General features: G+C 38.5%; 1 protein-coding gene across 1 annotated transcript in view; it reads left to right on the top strand.

Moving 5' to 3' along the window:
• Positions 1–20,832, top strand: part of SLIT3 (slit guidance ligand 3) — a 534,144-nt gene that overhangs the window by 410,809 nt on the left and 102,503 nt on the right. The window contains exons 16-20 of the mRNA XM_059825130.1: positions 200–274; positions 9,366–9,509; positions 12,669–12,812; positions 18,228–18,391; positions 20,579–20,711. Coding sequence (XP_059681113.1) covers positions 200–274; positions 9,366–9,509; positions 12,669–12,812; positions 18,228–18,391; positions 20,579–20,711 — 660 coding nt within the window. The remainder of the gene's footprint in view (positions 1–199; positions 275–9,365; positions 9,510–12,668; positions 12,813–18,227; positions 18,392–20,578; positions 20,712–20,832) is intronic.

The raw sequence follows: 20,832 nt of genomic DNA, 5'->3' as shown, positions 1-20,832 counted from the left end.
TTCCTATAGATGGTCTTCTATGTTCCCTTTCCTTCAAAGTAAACTCTTTTCACTCAAGGAGTCTCAGAGAGATGGCAGGTAGTGTCTTGCTTAACAAAGGTCATAGTTCTCTGTGTGGCAGCCCTATATGTCACAGAGATATATCTACAGACATCTGTGAAATATTAAATGTCTTTTTTTTTGTTGTTGTTCCTATCAGGCGTTTGAATGACAATGATATTTCTGGTTTGGAAGCTATCGGACTCTTCAAGAAATTGCCCAACCTCAGAAAAATGTAAGTTTGAGTCACTTGCTTGTTAGAATACATGCTGCCTTGGATTATAAGGAGGGAGGAAGGGATAATTTTTTTATAGTTTAGTACTCCAGTAGCAGAAATTGCTTTTTTAATGTGAATTTAAGGAAACTGAATGAGTTGCCTGTTAGATGAACAGGCCCAGTTGAACCACAGTGACAGATGAAGATCCCTAGGCTGACGTTTCAGTATTGTTTAGGCTGTATTTCTTAAAGTCTTTGACTCATGGAGACTGAAAGGAATTCTGTCATAGAATTTATTCAGATGCATGTATATTCTTAGAGATGGCTACAAAGTTTAGCATTTTGGTTCTGTCTTTTGAATGTATTGGGCGACTCCAACTAGTGAGATTGTTTCAAATAGTCAAAGGAAAATAATATTACAAGATATAGATTACAAGGCAGCTTCTTTTGATCATTATTGTTTTAGAGAGGGGAATCAATTAGCTAATTTAGAGATCAGTCATTCAAATATATCTGTATAATTCTGTTAACAATCTGAGTCCTGGCACTGTACCATGTATATGTTTAGTAAGAGCTGTGTTTTGGAAAGAGGATAATATGTTAGATACCTCCTGATAGTCTTCTAAATGGATCCTTCTGAAGTTATTTAAAGTTTTAAACCTATGGCCCCATTGCTAATGTCTCGTCTAACTGTTTACTTCTACTAAGATTTTATTGCTAGAGTCAAGGTAACTTAGGGAAACCAACCAGGCTTTCTGTTCTGCATTCATTTCACGTGGTTTCTGCCATCTGGAGCTTCCTAGCCATTTGAATCCATGTAAGATCTCAGTGGCTTTGGAGACAACTGTAGTGGGATTCTTATGTCAGTTTTATTTCTGCAAGCGTTTCAGACGCAGCAATGCAGGTTTGGGAGTGGGGGCTCTGTTTGTGCAAGTACAGGCCACCGGACTTGGGGAATTAATCATATACATTAGCCTAGTGTTTTATGAACGATCCATACGTTGTAGCTACAGTGCACTTAGAAAAAGTTGTTGACATTGTTGAAGTGCTCTGTTGTCTATTTAAGTAGACAGTAAATGGCAATGAAAAATGCATGGTATTTAAAAGTAGACACAAAACAGGAAAGCATCTGTCCTCATCAAACCTTCAGGATTTATGTTTTGAAAATTGGAGAGGTGTGATAGCTGGAATAATTTCTTTAATTTTATTTAAAACTTACCATAGGCAAGTTATGGTACTGTCCTTCCTGTCCCCATCAATGACTCAGGTGGGAGGGATGCCTCAACAGAGCTATATCGTTATGCATAAATGCAGCATGAAACAGTTATGAGAGGTTTTTTAGAGTTTGTTTCCTGTGAAACAAAAAATCTTTCTGCTCCATTCTTGGCTGGTGATGATAACTGAGGTGTCCCATTGCAGTTCAAACGGATGGCAAAAAGAAGTAGTTGTGCCCTACACCTCATAAAAAGTGTCTCTCATATGGATTTTTTTAGTGGCAGCCTTTAAGCAGAGGGTCTTTAGGTAATCTTTGTAGCTGAGCTAATTTCTTGTGTTCTACCTGATGTTGTGAAGAAGTATCTCAACTGGAATTAAGGGGTTTTCTGAAAAGGCTGTTTTTTCATATAAGCGGAGCAACATTTCAGCCATAACCTTACTCAGTAGCTTGATCCTTAAAAATCCAGATTAGACTTCTTTTTCCTAATTCTCCTAGTTCCATTTTTTGAAGGGGTTTGAAGGAGTTACCAGGAAAAAACAAACAAGCAAACAAACACCCCTTTCCTTCTATGTTGTTATTTGGCCTTTACTAAGTATTATTCTGCTAATAATAGGTCTCGTTCCATCATGCAAGAAGGGGAATGTAAGCAAATACCAGTGGATAGGATTGCCACTGCTAGTGGTCCTAACGGAGCAGCTCTGTGTGTGGCAGTAATGTGATGCATGTGCTCTTCATGAAGTCTTACTGCTGCTATTAAATTAAGGAAGAATAATATTGATCAAACCCCCATTTTTCAGTTTATATAAGGGACAAGAATTTTTTCTATTATTTGGTTGGCAATATTGACGCTGTCTCATCGTATTCATTGTCTGTTCAAGTGTTAAAGGAAAATAGCAGGTGGAGGAATCTGTCTGGAAATTGCATTGCTTCCTAGGCTTAAGAAAACAGTTCAGAGCTTTGCAGTGGCAGGCCATTAGCCTAAATCACCTTTTCTTTTTTTATTTAATCTCTGTAATTCTCTTTCTTCTGAAATGAATCTGAGTATCTGGAATCAGGATATCTGAATGGGCATTTGAATGATTGCCCTCTGATTGTCCTTCACTTCAGTTTAAGAGTAGTGACAGATTCACATCACGGAAACTTGCAAAGAAACTACTTTAAGAGTACCTTGGTTCCACAGTGACTAGTAAAGCTCCAGCATAATTCCAGAGAGAGAGGAATTAGCTCTTCCTTCCTCTTGATGGGTGTTTCATCTTGGTGCCTCCTCATCTTACATTATGCTTAAGTGTAGCTTTGGTTTATACCATAAACACTCTGAGGTGGTCTGTAAATTGGACTTTAAGGAGGATTCAGATTTTACTTGCGTTCTAAGTGTACTCTCACATTTGTTCTTTTGTCACTCAAGCTCCGTCAGTTGTCCGTGTCTGTATGTGTGTTGTTGTGTATCACAGTCTTTTGGGTTTTCTAATAAGATTTCAAAGGGGAGTACTTGTAGATTTGGCATTGACATATTAGGGTTGCTCCAGGGTGTATATATGAAAATAGTCTTTTATTATATATTCACATATTCAGTTGGACTCTTGTCCCGATCCCTTGCTAGGTTCCTCGTCTCCTGATTCAGTGCGGTTTCTACTCTCAAGGTGTTTTGCCTCAGCATAAGGACAGTGTCTGTCTCTCTTCTCTCTAACTCTCTCGAGCCACTGACAAAACTCCTACTCTTCTCACTCAGGCTTCCTTCCCAACCCTCACGCTTAGTTACTCTACTGCATTGCCTTGAGCTGTTTTTATAGCCTGCACAGATCTCTCTGGGGTCCCCTTTCTATTCAGCCAAGGACATTACTTCCTAATACTCCCTGGGATTGGTAGAGTAGACACTTGGATAGAGAAATGTGCCCAGTCCCAAACTTTGCACAGCATCTGTAGCTCTGTGTCCTGCACAGTTTTGAGAGATGTGGGAAGATGTGTCTGAAGAAGAATCTGAAGTGAAAAAACCTGTGGGAAATTAGCTCCTAAAATTCCAATTTTTAAAAAATATGTCCTTGGATTGTGGCAGGAATCTTAAATCTCTTTGTTAAAGACTAAGGATTCAGCCAAATCCTAACAGATTTTCACAGGGAAGATGTATCCTTTGAATAAAACACCTACATGGTAGTTATCAATTAACAAATTTGAAATCAGAATTTATTTGAGTGTTTCAGGCTTTTCACAAAAACATTATCAGAGTTTTAAGATAGGAGAAAAATGTTATTTTGATTAGCTTTATTCCCTGGAATAGGTCAACTTCCTTCTTTTGTTTAAAAAAAAGAAAAATAAAGCTAAAAAGTATCTACCGCTAAACATGAAAAGGACATCTGACAGTTCATTCTGTTAAATCTTGCCAATGTTATAAACATAAAAAAAATGGGAAGTATCAGACCACCTTTGCAATAGGTGGTACTACCAATCCCACCTCTAATATATAATTAGCTTTTGGGGTGTAATTTGTCTGTAAATATTCCTTCTAAGCTGAGTCTTATTGTATGATGTGTCAGCCCAGGATTTAATACATTTTAATGCAAAACAAAATTGAATCTTTGATATAGAAATGTAAAGGTCACAGATCCATAATGTAAAGTTATGCCACATTTTATTTGGGAATAAAATTGCTAAGATTACCCTGCTGGTTTTTAAAAGGTTAACGTGTCTGCATATGCCTTTTTTAAAAAAAAAAAAAAAAAAAAAAATCAACTTCGATAATTAGCTGCAAAATCCCATATACGTAATGCTATTTTCATAACCTAAATTTTAATCCATCTTTATGTTTAATGCTTTTTACAGCAGAATAAAAAGGTTGATGTAGATTCCTTTAGACAGATCTAACCCAGTCCAGAAGTAATATCCTGGGTTCTCCAGTGGGTTTTGCAAAATGCCTTGAACTCTGTGTTGCTTTCATTGCGTTCTTACCATATTACCTCACCTGATCTTGCAAGTGTAAAGGTATGACTTGTGTCTGAAAGCTAAAGTCACATTGCAGTGACTTCCAGGCTCCAAGAACTGTGTTGCTAGTATTTTGCAGGGTGCTTAGAAAAGAGCAATTTGAATCTGCTTGAAGTGCAAGAGAAATACAAGGGTGCATTTCTGAGCTCTGTAAGAGTGGGAACAGCTCCATGACTTGGGTTTTTGGGGGTATCCTACCCCTGTGAGATAGAGAGGCTCCAGGACCTGCTGCCCTCCAGCCCTGGGAGCTGGAAGCTTCTGCCTTTCACAGAGGTGTATGTTGCCTGTGGGAGACCTTCTCACTCCACACAGCAAGATCTCGCATCAGGCAGGGGCGAGGGGCAACACTAACATTCACAGAGGTAAGGTTTTAACTTTTGTGGAAGGGGGCAGTTCTTTGCTCGCAGCAACTACCAAATTCAGCATGCATCAAACACTGGAGACCCCATGACTCCCTGAGACTACCTCAAGTTGTTAATCAGTGAAAAAACCCTCCAGTGCTTGGAGACTCCCATGGCAGTGCGAGTCTGGAGGGGTCTTCTGGCCATGGCAGACAGGTTCAAGCTCCAAAACCCCTTGGATACCTAACTCAGTGGGAGCAAGGAGATACGCTTACTTGCTGAAACGGGGTGCTGACCCATAGGGAGAGGCTGCAGCTCCTAGATGTCAGCTCCAGAGCCTGCCCACTCCCCGGTGCCTACGGGAAATCAGTGGGACTGGCCATTCCCACTGAGGTCCCGGCAGCTTTTCTGCAGAGAAGAAAATGGCAATGAGCTCACATTCAAAATAAAAAGGTGAACTGCCATACTTCATGCACTGCTGGGGAGAAAGGGGACTGACCTCTTTTCTTGGAGAATAAGAACAATAAAAAAGATTTACCTCGAAACCTGAAAGGGACATCTGACAGTTCATTCTGTTAAATCTTGCCAAAGTTACAAAGTGAACATAAAATATGGTCTTACAATAGGCAGTGTCAGGCTGTCTTGGCAGTAGCTGGTACTGCCAACCCCACCTCTAGCATATAATTGCATTTGGAGGCTTAATTTGTAAGTTTTTTTCCTAAACTGAATTGTAGGGAGTGTCAACCCAGGATTTTAAACATTTTACATGCAAAATAAAATTGAATCATGATAAAGTTTGCAGACCAGAAGTCAGTTTAAAACACAGAATCTCAAATTTCTTGAGGAGGTAAAAGTGGTCTGTGTCCTTGGAAACAGCTGTTACCTGCTGTTCCTTCCCCTGAGCATAAATTTTGCCATGGCAATTGAGGTTGCAGTCATCTGTCACTTGTTATACAGGAACAGACTTTATTTTCTGGAAATGATGTTGTAGAGGGTGTTGTGGTACATGGCATTTGGGCTCATCATGTACCTCCCTATTTTTCCGGTGAGGCCATCAGTCTGCTCTGCTGAATGAATGTAGGAGTGTCACTGGTGTACTTCACTGTCTGTCTGTAGTATTTAAGACTTTCAGTGCCATCCTGCTTCTGAGAACAACTCTATAAAAGCCAACCAGACTGTTGGTAAAAGCTGTAAAACCTTCTCAGCAAACATCTTTCTTCCAGAAGAATGCAACAGTATTGGGGTTTTCCTCCTAACATATATTTAAAAATTCCAGACACATCACCAACAGACAGAAATATTCTAGGGAAACCCCTGCTCAGAACAGGCTGTTTGTATGATAAAACTACAAGATTCAAGGTGAGATCAAGCAGAGCCTTTGCTGTGGTGGTTGTTCTTGTGGGAAGATGTGTCGGTAACAGAGCGATGAATAGCATGCTGGAATGTTAAAAGTGACCCAGCAGGTACAGCAGGATGAATGGTTCTGTTAAGTCTGAATAGAATCCAGCTTGTTCTGGTTGTTGGTTATAAGATCAACAGAAATAATATTATTATAAACTTTAGCCATAAAGTAAATAAAATCTGACTGAAAAGTGAGCTGTGTGAACAATGTCACCTTGATAGCTTCTTAGATCTGTTCAATTCCTATTCACAGCCCCACATAAAGTAAACCCAGGCTTTCTGAAAATTTCTTTTGACCTCTTGTCCAAAATAAAAAGTCGGGATATAGGATTAAACTTTATCACCAGGCTAAATCAGGGAGTCCTTACGGAAACAATAAGCTTTCCTGAGTGACCAGGTTGACTACAAGTTCCCATTTGGGTCCTGCCAGAGGGCATAGGTATCTTGGGAAATACTCAAGACTCATTTTCTTTTCCACTGTCTTCCAGTATTTCAAGAACAATTCCTTATGGAAGCTTAGCGTTGCAAGAGGATGGGGCTTTTCTATCATGGGAGTTTGCTGTAAAGTCTGTCAGAAGTTTTTTTCTTGTCAAATGCAGTGATCATTAGTGCTGGGAAGGACGGAGTAGAGCTCTCTGAGTTGCAGAGCAGGCAAAAGTTTCACTGCTTTCATTTTTCAAGGTTTGTATCAGCTGATTATTTTTGCTGGTAATTCTAGACTGAAAAGTATGTTATTTCTCACGTTTATTATTCTAGTAGGTCAGACTTCAAGGAGGACACTTTTTTTTTGAGTGAATAAGTGCTGTCATCTACCTTTTTTCTGTTGTTGTTGCATTCTGATATGGGAAGCTTTAATTCAGGAAGACAAACAAAAAAATCCAGGTTGGCAGAACATCTGCTTTGACAATACTCCAAGCGGGATTGCAGGGCAGTGTCATCTTTACCTATTTATTATTGTAAAGCTTGTCTGTTCTCTGCCTTGCAGCTTTGATTCCACCATAGCATTTAATCTTGGATTTTCAAATCTTTTGCATGGGAAAGGTATATATAACTGCCACCTTCTGAAACTGCTGGCATATTTTTGGATAACTTTGTGTTGTTGAAACAATCAGGCATTATTAACTCATTTGAGTGAAGTTCCTTATCTACAGAAGTTCTTTGGCAGCAATTAAAATTCAGATGGTTTGGATTGTATAATGGCACCAATTCCTTTGCAAATTAAGGCCAGGCTTTTTGTCCCATATTTGCTCTTTTTTGCCTTTAGTGTCTAATCGTCCATTAAAATTGCACCCATTTTTAAATATTTGTGACTGAATATCTTTTAGATGGTAAAAACATTGTAACTACAAGTATAGGTCAGTTTGCAATCTGTGAATTGAAAGTCAAAGTCTTTGTAACTCACCCTCCCTTCCCACTACAAACATTTACTTATTTATTCATTTATTTTTGTGCAAATATGCATCATGGCATGGTCTTTACCAGGAAAGTGATCATCGGGAGCAATTATTTATGCCAGCATTCAGAAGAGATGCTGAGCTATAAACATTTCCAGTAGAGACCTAGCTGAGTCCCAAAATTAAATGCATATGTCAGAATATCCTTCCTTGACTTGCTTTGACACTGAACATAAACTCTTCACGTGAGTGTTAGCAGAAAGTACTAACCTTCTGGAAAGCAAAATCTGCATGTAAGTATTTCTATATGTTTTTATGTTATTTTTGGCTGATTGCTGGCATACTCCTATTCTTTCTGATCACAGAATGCACAAGAGGTGATGGGCCACATGCTGTAGGGCCCACTATCTGACAGTTGTTCAGCAGACATAAACCAGCATACTCAAGTTTCCCACATGAAACATATCTGCAAGACTCAGCTTGCCTTTTTTTTTTATTAAGTGATGACTTCTGCAAAGAGCAAGACCCACATTATTTCTATCTGAGGCCAAGCTGTCCTGTTGCCATGTCTTCTGTCAACTTTTATCCCAACAAGATTGCCTTTTCTTCTGAGCAGAGTAGCTCAGGTGTTAATCTGATACCTTGTCATTTGTTTTATATCACCTGGAATTGGATTTTGAAACTATTACTCATGCTGCATGTGTACTGGGATCATTTCTGGAATAATGTGCTATTCAGTATGAGTAATAGTGTTGGAATTTGGCATCTTCTTGGGAGCAAGAGATATCTTTTACTTTCTCCTTTTTGTTGTAGACAGTAAAACAAAGAAGAGTGTTTCCTGTCATAAACCTAGAAAAATAGGATTGTACATCATGATCTATACAGGGCATCATAGGATATGCTCGAAGGACTGAGGCCCAAGGTTTTAATGTGCTTAAGGCCTTTTATATAAATGTTTTAAATAATTAAATGGCATTTATTTTTGTGCATCTCTAATGGCATTTTATCATTCAGAAGTTTTTTATTCACTGGGTTTTTCACAAATATGAAATATTCAAAAGATTAATTTTGCACTTCATCAGAACTTCATTTGACTTTGTAGATTGAAGTTTTCCAATGTTGATCTATAAGCAAACATCTTGAGACTGTATAGGCAGAGTAAATATTTAGAAAATAATGCTGTATATTGCAGTAGCTGTGAATTGAGAATTAAGTGATACTCATTTCGTTTTGAGTGGTGGTGTTAAATTCAAGTGCCTGGGAGTTCATGAGTGCACATATTAAAATTTGTATCAGATACATGCAGTCACACAGTTTTGTATGTTATTCCTGTGTTGAGTTTTGGTACACCAAATAAAAGTGGGCCATATTTCAATGTGTGGTACTTATTTCAATGGTAGTCACATGAACTGATTCTTGCCAGTCCCAAGCACCCAGTCACAAGCACGGTAACTTCATGGACATAAATCAGATGTTAGAAACCCCCCTTATTGTATCCCTGAGACCCTTATAAACAAGAATGACATAACGTGTAAGAGCTAGTAATGCTATTAATTTAAATACTCTTGATATAGCTGGTATAATTGTGGTTTTGATGAGTGAAGGGCAGCTATTTGTAAGTACAGTAGGTATTTTGAACTTGAACTTTTGAACTTGTATGAACGTCTCTCTAGATAACCCCTGAAAGGTACACATTCTTCTTATCTTCTTCCTTCCAGTGTGATGGCGTGTGTTTGGAATAATACAATAATTTTCTTATTGTGACTGGTTGTATCCTTCCAGAAATCTAAGCAACAATAAGATCAAGGAGATCCGAGAAGGCACGTTTGATGGAGCATCAGGAGTGCAGGAACTGATTCTGACAGAGAATCAGCTGGAATCAGTGCATGGACGAATGTTTAGAGGCCTCACGGGGCTAAAGACATTGTAAGTGCAAAGACCTGTATTTTTCTGTTCCTCTGTAAGTTGAGTGGGAGTGCTCAAGTTCAGCAATGCCTGCTAAATTATCTGTTACTAGACAACAAGCTGTAAGGTGGGGTCTTGTCTCGCTGTCATGAACTCTTCAATATATTTCTAGTCCTGGGTAGGTTTGAGATTTATCTGCTATTTCTGTGAAAAAACAGATTTTCAATAATTTCAGGAGTAACATGATGGTGAACCTGTCATGGGTCAAATTTGGGCACTTTTAATGGTTTAATACTTTTGTTGTTTTGTTATTTCCTATGGAAACAAGGCTTGTAGGAACATGTTTGCTATCTATTAGTCCATCCTCCCACTCTGCCTCCACGCAAATTGGAATTGTTGGTCTGCTTAAACCAAACCTCAGAGTAGGCTAGGAGCCTGAAAGATTTTTAATATCCTACAAACTATATGAAATCAGTAGGTAGGGAGAGAAGAAAGACTGAAGTTATTGCTGCCACCAAAACAGGTATAGCTAAGCATCTTCAAGGCAGACATAACCAAACTGTTACAGGTCCTGCTGGCAGAAGGTAGCTGGCCACTCACTCTGCATCAGGTGTAGTAGCCCACAAGCACAGGCATGGCTTTGGACTAGCCACAGCATGCTCTTTCTTGCCCACACCAAGTACCATAAAAATCATGTGTGGGTTTATTATTAATATAGTTGTGGTTGGGGAGAGTGTGAAGGAGATATAGAGCACAAATGCATAAGAAATCAGTTTGGTATTATTTTGTGCTTAGACAAGCTTTGTAATTTATTTCTGAGAATTAACCCTTATACATAAACTCATAGTACCTAACACTAATTTATTTTCATGTTAAAAGTCATATTGGAAGAAGGATCACAGACAAGATTTCAAGATGGTGTCTAATCCACTCCATCCACCATCCTGAGAAGCAGTCAGGAACTAGGCTTCTGGTGACAGCAAAGACTCATGCCAGACAATATGTGTGAGCCATACATGAAAAATACCTCTCTTGCATAGTCTTCCTTGCTGTAGAAAGCAAGCACTTGACTAGGTGGATGCTGTCAGTAAATGGACTCTAGGAATCAAAATGCAATGTAAAATCTGCAATTTATTCATTAGCAGCAAATACTTCTTACGTTGCAAAGTATCCTGGCACAATTACTTCAGTCCTTACTCAAGTGTAAAAGAAATACAAGTTTCATTTCAAGGACTTTGGCCTGTAATGACAAATAGGGAACTTTTCTTTTGCTGTTCTTTAACATTATTTTTCTGTGGTTACAGCCATCTGTTCTTTAATTTAATGTATGTACTTTACTAAGGGATTTGAAAATACTGTCCGTAGACACTAAATTAATTTTTAGACTGTAAAGCAGCCTGTGGCAGTGCTCCTAAACAAAATTCAGCATTTTTTAATAAAAAGATGCTTAACATTCAAGCTATCCTGCTGACCTGACCTACATTTCCCCCTAGCTGATAAAGCAGTCTAAATATACACAGCATGATATGAGGATTTGTAAGTGTAAGTTTTCCTTCAGAGCGGGCACACAGTGCATGCTGAACCATGATATGAAACCAAAGGTTTTGGCTTGAGGGACATACATTTCTATCAAATCATTGGCGTTCTTTGAGCATTAAAATTGTGGTCTTTTACAAAGAGGCCACATTAGACAGGGTCATGGTCCAGTTTTTAAAAGACTGTACGTTTCCTGAAATGTAATAAATCGCTGTGCAAGATGTATTGGCATCCAAATTCAGTCATACCATCTTGCAGTATTACTGCCCGAAACTTTACATACAGAACTGAGAAAATATTTCCTACTGCTACTAAGCCACTAAGGGCCTTACTTCTCTTATTTACTACCCTTTTCATTTTAGAGCTTGTGGTCTTGACCTGGCTTTCAGACAGCTTAGTACTCTGTGTGTAGGGTGTGTGTCTCTGTGCCCTGGGACTCTTTTCTGACATAACTTCACCCCAGTTGCAATACCAAAACTATTGAGACTGTAGTGACTGTGGTGGTGACTGTACATAGAGAAGAGTAATGCAAAAGCAATGTAATGTCCAGGTCCTAAACACTGAGTATTTGTGATTACACTGTGAATTTCTTCCCAGCCACATCTAATCTCTCTTTGGTATTTTTCAAGTATCTATTGATGGTAGTATCTAAATGCCCAACAGGCAGATACCAATCTGAGATTTAAATCCAGACTTCTAAGGGAGTCTGAATTTTCATTGTTCACTGCATGAATTTGATACCAAGGAATTAACCCTCCTCAATTTGGAGGATCAATTCACTGAAACAGCAGCATGAGCTGCATATATTTTGTGGATTTTTGGTATTATGCTTTAATTACTGAATAATTTTTCGCCTAAGTAGGAATATCACAACTGTGTAGTGATGTTTACAGACCCAAATGTTGATTGGCATGCAGTGTAACAAATACACATGAGACTTTTTTCTGGGGAGCGAAACAAGATACTACAGTCTTTCAGATTAATTAGGCTTTATCGTCGAGTTCATTGTTACCATAACAACTCAGAGAGATGTATCTTCCAAAACACAGCACTGATTCATCTGGTACAGGCACTGAGCAAAGACCATTTTATATTGTTCATTGTCAATTAATGATTATAATGACATTTCAGAGCTTGTGTTAGGTCTGGAAATCTTTCCTAAGCCATTCCTTGATTTCTGCTGAGGATGCTGTTTCCTTCCGTACTTTTGCAGTGTGGATTACAAAAAAACATCCATGATAGGAGTAGAAGTAATGCAGCTAGAATTGTTATTGTCACACATTTCTGGCAGTCTTTCTCAATCAATCTCTGAAATACATCTTCACTTACTTTCAGATATTTACTAAATTAAGACTTCAGTGTTTATTTCAAATTTGCCACTAGTCATAATTTTAATTGCATACTACTTTCAGATGTGGAGTTCCCATCAGCCTCTAATGTTGTGTGGAAGAAATACATTTTAAATTCATGAGACAATGTTTACATGAATCTAGCCCTCCTTTAGTTGTGTTATACTTCCGCAATCAATAAAAACAGAGTACAGTGCTTGCCAAAGCATCTGTTGATGCCCTAGATAAAAGACCTGCTATCCTGAAATTATACCCTCTCCCAGTAGTTCTTAATTCCCTGTTTTAATCCTTGCAGGATGCTGAGGAGCAACTCTATCAGCTGTATAAACAATGACACCTTTGCTGGACTGAGCTCAGTGAGGCTTCTTTCTCTGTATGACAATCACATCAGCACTATCACCCCTGGAGCCTTCAGCACATTAGTCTCTTTGTCTACAATGTAAGTTATCTTTTTATGGTACAAACATGTCATGATGCTGTTATTCCATGCTTTCCTTTTAAGAGGACAACATTTGAGTTTCAAAATCAAAGTACTTATTGTTCTTATATGGGAAACTTCATTTAGGGAAAGAAAACCCCATCCTACTGAAATTGCAGGTTTGGAGGATTTAAGGTGTGATTTAGGAAAACGTTCCAATTGCTTCAGCTGCAGTGGCTGAAAAAACTTTGAGGTTGCCAGCCTCAGGCAGGATGACTGCCTGTTTTGCTGTGTCACAGCCTAGTGCGGTGCACAGTAGAAGTTTGGGTAAAACAATCTCTGCAGATTCAGAAGTGCATAGCTTATCATACACTTTAGCTCCTTGAAGCTCCTTTGTAAGAACAGCTTTCCTGGATTTCAGTTAAATCAGTTAACTATCAGAAGAAATCTACTAGCTAATGCTTAGATTTTCAGAAGAGCCTAAGAGGACAAAATACTCCAGTCCTACTGAATGTGAATTTGAAAATCCCAACCTAAGCTTCTGTGGTAATTCTCTTATATTTCTCAATCCTTCTTTGAAGTATTTCCCTTGCTTCTTAAATATGTTTACATGCTTTTTGTAGTGTGTCCATTATAATAAAGTACAGACTGATAAATACAGAAAGAAAGTCTGCTCTTTGTTTCCAGCTGTGAATGGGGACGCTGATGTTGCTGTTAATGGAAGTTGTCTGCTTAATTCCCTTCACACTGCCCTGAAAATACATCCTAATTGTCCAGTCAAAATAAACTACCGGTGCTATTGCGTTTCAGGTTTTGAAAGTATTCTCCATCATGTTTGGGGGAAGAAGGAAGTGTTGAATCTCAGCTGTTCTGTTGCTCACACTTTCATTTTGTTGTTGGAACTTTTCCACCACAAATCAGTTATCATTCTGGCATTAGCTTCATGCAGTATAAAGAAGCCAGACTTTTCTTCCATTTACTTTCTGTAGTCCCAAAAGCCTCCTTGAAATTGATGGACAAAGAGAGATACACAACCAGATTATTTTTATTGACTGTTTTCAAGTCACAGGTCAAAGCGAGTGGTACTTGCTGAAAGCTTGTTCTCACTGTGCTGCAAGCAATGCCTGCCTGCTTCTTGTGCAGTTGTCTCTGTGCTTCCTTCTGCGGATCTGTTAATAGCTGTGATTCTCTGAATCAGTCTATAAAGTCCCCACCTTGTTTGCATAGAAGCGTCTTTGTGTTAGCGTTTTTGTGTTAGAAGATAGCCCATTTTCTTCTTTTTTCAGCTGTGGATAAAGATCATTACAATTTCTAGCAACGGCAATTAAAGCTGCCGCTAATTAGAATGCATTGCTTTGGCACTGACTTACAATCATGTTGGTCATGGCAGGTTCCTAGCTGTGTCTTGATGAAAAAGTTTGTTCTTTGACACATTTTCACCCTGTGCTTGATCCATAGGCAGGAGAAGGTGTGCTTTTGACTTCATTAGACGTTGGTTTAAGACCATAGTAATATTTCACATATAAATGCAAAATTCAGATGTGTTCATTTCCTAGCAGTACTCTGTTGTAGGTGGATATATTAGATGACAACACTACTGAAGATAGATAGTATGACTGCTTTTCCTGTTCAACCCACACTTTGTGAGTTAATCGGTATTGTAATGACTTATTTTTGCATCTGTTAATGTGAGCCAGAAATTCATACAAAGTTTAACATTTCCGTTTTTATCTTGGCATATTTACAGCACTAAAAAATATTGCTCCTTTTGTTATTAGTCTTTGTGAGTCAGCCTCATTGATATCATCAAAACACGAACAGCTCTGACAATAATGCCCTGACTAATGGTTTTCAATAGAGGAAGAACATCTATTTTGTAAGTTATTGGTAAAAAAATAGCAGTTTTTGTTATTTATTACTAGTTAAACTAGGTAGTGTGGCATCCTAATTTGAAGTGTGCTTGCACTTTTGCATACAGAGTTCAGTCCTGTGTTTCAGTCCTTACAAGTTCAAGTGGGCATGTTTGCAAGCAGAACTGGTTTTCCATGAATTAAACGTGCAACTCTTCTAGTATAAACTTAACCTGAATTCCAGGATATATTTTCAACCGAATTTTGACAATATCCAGATGCGTTTCAGCATGTTTTTCTAACAGGTCGCTAGAATCCATTTAAATAGTTAATATTCTATGGCTTCTTTGCAATTTTTAAGAGACACTTGTAGTAGGATATGCATATTTCATTCCTCAAGACGTCTATTCCCCCTTGATTTTAAAAATATGTCTATGTCCTTGAGTAAACACTTATGAATTTAACGTTAGTACATCTTTGCTAAAAGCTTGATTGCTTTGTTTCTGTTTGAGTGGTTAAATCACTATCTTACATGTAGGAACTCTGATGACTAATTAGGAATTTTTATAACAATTTGTCTGCCCAACATTACTGTTTGTGATTTGACAACTCCACTTGAATAGCCAGATTCCAAAATAAAGCTTTTGCAAATAATTGGCCTTTCCGGATTTTCAATTGCTTTTCAAGTGAAGTAGGGAATCTCTTGTCTTGCGTGACACTTTATAGAGAGCCTTGATCTGACATTTTTTCCAAAAGTTGCATCACAGTCTTGCTGTGGAAAAAGCACGTATGTAGGCACAGGTATGAACTTCATACTACATTAAAGCAAAAAATCACTGCTCTGCAGTTGGACAAAGGACAAATTTTAGGTGTTGCTAAAGTGGCAGGAGGACATGTGTAATGCGTGATAAGATAAATTTGTCCTTTTTTTCCCAGAGTTATTTGAATTTCAAAGCAGTAGATTTGTTTCTCTATTTATTCATTTAATATGTAAAAACTTATTTCTTTCTTAGTTCCTAAGAAAAGCATAATCCAAATTCTAATCCAAGGGTTTAATAAATTTTAGGTCATATGTTAACCTGTGTTTGCCAAGAAGAAAATGAGGGTTTCTGGGTATTTACTGCTGCTCAGCTAGTGAGCAGTAACACATTAAGTCAAAGCAACCTGTCCTCTGTAGAATGGGGATAATTACTATTTTGATGGGAGCATTTTGTAGATTGAACTTTCAAATGTTTTTGGTATGTCCCAGTAAGATGCTCTCTAGATGTGCAAAATACTATTTACATTCAGAGCTGCTGGTTTTCCAGAAACCTGATTATATACACCTGCCGTTTGTTTCCAATTGTGGATTATTTCATTCTAAGGATTTGTGTCACAGAAATTGTTCTCTGAATATGATCTCACTCTCTTCCATCAGTGGAACAAATAGCCTTTGAAGCATTGGTTCACTTAGCGTTGGAGGTTTAAATACTTGGTTTAAACACTCTGTTCATGCCAAAGTATGTCAGTATGGAAAATATACAAGGCATCCTGCATGTGGTCCTATTATGGATTAAAGAAAATGGAAAACAATTCAGAAGGAAAGTAACTAGAATTAGAGTCATGCTTTCAGTGCTTTTCTGCACATTCTGTCTGAAAGCTCCTACGTAACCTGTTCATTTTCTCACCTTTACAGGGCAAGTTAGCCTTGCCTTTGAATCCTAGTCAGCATGAAGTAGGTTGAGTATTTTTATTATTGAATATTATGCTTAGTTTTTTACTCCTCCCAGTTCTCCCTCTACACAGTGTGCAATAGTCTCTGCTAGATCCACATGTAATTACACACCCAGAGCTCCAGGCTAGTGCAGTGATTGAAGTATGCTTTTTTACAACACAGAGAGCAGCTGTAAATCATATTGTGGGTATGTGATGTTGGCCTAGAACCTATATAATTTCGGAGTTGGTTTGGGTTTGTTTTCTTGCTGCCACACCTCAACTGTGCCATATGTTTTTTGTCTTCAGCGCTATTGTTTTCTGAAGGAATTGCTTGGCTGAAAACCTAATGTGATTTTGACTACATGTTCAAGTTTGTAAAAGTATGTTGCAAGTGAAGACTCACAATGTCTTCAGCTACTACACCTGCATTTGAAGAATCTGTTTCTTTAGGGCCTTAAAATTTTTTGTCTTTAAGATATGCTATGCTTTAGAGAAATTTCATTATCATCTTTTTTCTGTACTATCAAAATAATAACTCTCGGACATACTCACATATGATGTGAGAATTCTATCAGCGTTAGTTTAGATACTTCATTTTCCATACATGGGGCTCTGATAGCTTCGATGAGGCCACCTCAGACTGAAGCTGTTGATTCTCCCTGTCTTTGTACATAAGATAGTCAGCCTTCATTTTTTACTAGGGATATCAGCCTCTTTCCTTCACCTGAAGTTTAGTCTTAAAAAAGCTTACACACAAATTATAGATAGGCGTTTCAGTACAGGACTCCAGTAAAAAGTTTTTTTTCAAGATTCTCAGCGCTAATTCTAGTTAGCTTAGACAGATGGTTGCTTAAAATAACTGTCACGTTACACTCTTTCCATTCAAAGGATCACAACCTATTAAGAAATAGAAGTGAATAATATCTTTTCTGTACTATCTATGTTACAGTGCTTCACTGGTAAGTCGCTATACATCTGTGCTTTCATGGCTTGACAGCAGGATGGATAGGGCTTTCCTTTTTTAGACACTGCTAACCCAAGCTACGTTAAGAATCCATCCCTCTCACAGAGGCTTTCAAATGGTTGCTTTGGATACTGCACACCACAGTGCTGCAGCTAGGCTGCAACTGTATTTGAAAGATATGTTGGGAGATGTAGTAAGAATTGATGCAGACCTCACAAAGTTCACAAGGCAGTAGAGCAGATGCCTTTCACTACAGATATACTGACTTTAGAAAGCTTCATAAGAAGTGGCTCAAGCTGACAGTGCTGCTTGATATATGTATATATGTACATACAGAGTGCTATCCTTACTATTTCAGTAGGAAACCCAAATTCAGGTTGCCAGTGGCTCCCACCGGGGGTTGTGGTCCGTAACACGGGCGAGTGGAAAGTATGAGCGTACTGGGGCAATGAGCAGCGTGCTAAGCCAGCTTGGCTGTACACGTAGGGGCTGGTACACATAGGTCTGTGCTACGGGCTAGCAGTGCTAAACTTTTCCATGGCGTTACCCGAAGTAATGACATTGAAGATAGTGCATACGTTGGTGTAGTGTGTGAGGTGAGTTTAGACTTGGGTGAGAGCTGTAGCTTGGCCTGAAATCCACTACAAATACAGCCCTGGTAGTGATGTAAGTATGTCTAAACAATAAATGTAGCAGTAAGTACTTTGGTTTATATACATGTATATATGCATGTATCTATATTTTAATTACAACCCTAGACCTAGTGTAAAACCTGCATAGAACATCCCTGATCTGTAGAGCAGAAGAGGATCTCACGGAAAGAGATGGCAGGGAAGAGCTTGGACTTGCAACCCATCGCCTTTCTGTAGTTATTTCAGTATTTCTATATGTTCATGTTTGATGCAATTATGTCTTGTTCCGTTTCAGTAATTTGCTGGCTAACTCCTTTAATTGTAACTGCCATTTGGCCTGGCTGGGAAAATGGTTGAGGAAGAAGAGAATTGTCAGTGGAAATCCACGCTGCTTGAAACCCTTTTTCTTAAAGGATATTCCAATCCAAGATGTAGATGTCCAGGACTTCACCTGCGATGGTAAGAAAATGCAATTCAGTTTGGCATTTCTGATAATGTTGGCACCTCTGTGAGGGACCTCCCTTCCTATCAAGCAACACTGCATGGTAAACAGTTCCGTGATGAGGAAGACAGCCATCTAGAGATGAAGATCATTGTTCCCTGTCAGGAGTTTGTTTTTATTCTTGATTTCCAGTTTCTGAATTTCTACTATCTACACCTAAATATAAGAATGAATAAGAATGAATTTATTATAGACTAATGCTGGGCTTTGTATAATCCTGGCCCTTCCTCCCACTTCCTTATTCATACACCTAGTTAACCCTCTGAAACCAGTGGGAATGGTGCTTGCTTGGAAAGTCTTAGTTTTGGATACTGTTCACTTTCACCAATAACAGGTATGAATACAGGGAAATAAAAAAAACTTATGTATTATTTGAAATGACTCGGGGATACTTACTTAATGCTTTGCCAGGTCCATACAGGTTTAAAAAAAAAAAAAAAAAATCCTGACATTTCTTTCAATCTCCAGGTAGTTCTTTGTCTTCTGATCAAGCAGATTTTAGAGAAAATAATACGGAGAAAAACTGACTGATGAATGCACTGCTAACTTGACTTGTAGGCTGTGATTGCCTGCTAAGACCAAATATGCTGGAGCTGCAGTTAGTCATACCTCTAAAGAGACCGTAAGAGTGATAGAAGTTTCCTACTTAGAGTAGAAATTAATTCCTGTCCTAGTTGAGTGATCTGGCAACAGGCCCAGGTGCTTGGGCTCAGAGCTCAAGGGACCCAAGTGTAGTCATTAAAGAATAATTCGCTTTTAGGTTGGGAGAAAAAAAAAAAGTCTGGTCCACAAAATAACATTCCACACTTGGGAGCTTTCTCTATCATACAGTCACTCAGACAGCCGTGGTGAATGGAAGGTAGATGGTGGCAGGGTGTAAAACACAGAGCATAGGGGAAAATTGAATATGCTGAATAAACATGCTCTTTCTGCAGGTTTATGAAAGATGTTGAATTTTGTTTCCAGTCATTAAGCTCAGCTGGGGAGAAAAACAAAAAAAAAATCTTCCCTTTTCTGTAGGCTGGTCATGCCTCTCCATCCCTCTGAATACAAATGATTCCCTACCCATACTTTTATGGATAATTTTGTTATCTTGTATAAAGACTTCCAGTCTTATTCTTTAATCTCAATGCTCATGGGTACAGCCAGCAGAGAGAAGAAAGAAACAGATCTGTCTCAATTAGTCCTTGCATCAGTTTTTTAGGAAAAAAAAAAAAAAAAGGCAGCACATAATGACAGCTGGCTCTGTGCTCTTGGATTGCAGCACTGTGTCTCCGTGCTGGTCAACTCAGGCTGCCTGTACTCACAAACAGTTGTGCCATTCCTCTCACTGTCATCTAGAGAATATGCCACTAAGTGTTTCCTTTCATATACATTGTGATACTATAGTATGCATTTGCCTTGTTTTGCAAAGCCTGTTGCTTTTGGGGAAAATCCATGCTTTAATGTTCTTAACTTCAAAATGTTCTTAACTTCTGCAGAAACCCTATTGTTCTTCAATTACAAGATTTAATCTGCTGTTTATGGACCTTTGAATCCATTTTTGGAGAAAGTAGATATTTTTATGTTTGCACAGATGGATCGCCAGCAGTTGGAAGCATGCTGCTCAGTTTGTTGTTTGCCTGGTTATCCTTGTCAAAAACAATGAGGTTTTACAATTCAGATGATAAATGAAGTGCCAGGCTGACTTTAAAAAGTAAAAAAATTAACATCTAAAAGCTGAATTTAAAAAAAATCTTCCCAAAGCAGAGTAGATAGTGAATATCATCTGCCTAGATAAATTTAAGGGCAATGTTCCGGTCAAGTTCGCCATTTCAGCTAGCGCATCGGGGTTTAGGGAAGGATTTGGGGTTCACAGAACTGATTTTACTGTAATTTGCAAAATTACAGAGAAGTAGATACTCCTTAGAAAAAAATATTTATTTAAAAATTGCTATTCAGTTTTTGAACTGCTGTTCATGTTGCCTAAAGAACCTGTATGAAGGCAAGTTGATCCAAAGCATTGGATCTACTTTAAAATATTGTGATGGTTACCATGGATTCAGGGATGTCCCTCCTTGGTCCTTGTAAGCAGTTACCTTCAAAGTGCATCACTCTGGGCTGTAACGCTGACTTCCTAATACTCCATTTCTCTCCCTCTGCAGATAATGATGAAAGCAGCTGCTTGCTTTCACCTCCTTGTCCTTCCCAGTGTACCTGTGTGGACTCAGTGGTACGTTGCAGCAACAAAGGGCTGCGGATATTGCCCAAAGGAATTCCCAAAGACGTGACTGAGCTGTAAGTTACCTTTTGCATAGCTCCTTTCATAAGAAGTTCATGAAATTACATCGTAGTGAGGCTTTGTAGGTCCTTGGGGGTTTTGCCTTTGACTTTAGTGACTGGTGTTTTGTGCTTTGGT

The sequence above is a fragment of the Gavia stellata genome, chromosome 16 (genome assembly GCF_030936135.1).
Source record: "Gavia stellata isolate bGavSte3 chromosome 16, bGavSte3.hap2, whole genome shotgun sequence".
NCBI classification, from domain to species: domain Eukaryota; kingdom Metazoa; phylum Chordata; class Aves; order Gaviiformes; family Gaviidae; genus Gavia; species Gavia stellata.
Note: the sequence above shows the minus strand (reverse complement) of the source record. Positions and strands in the feature narration are given on the sequence as shown.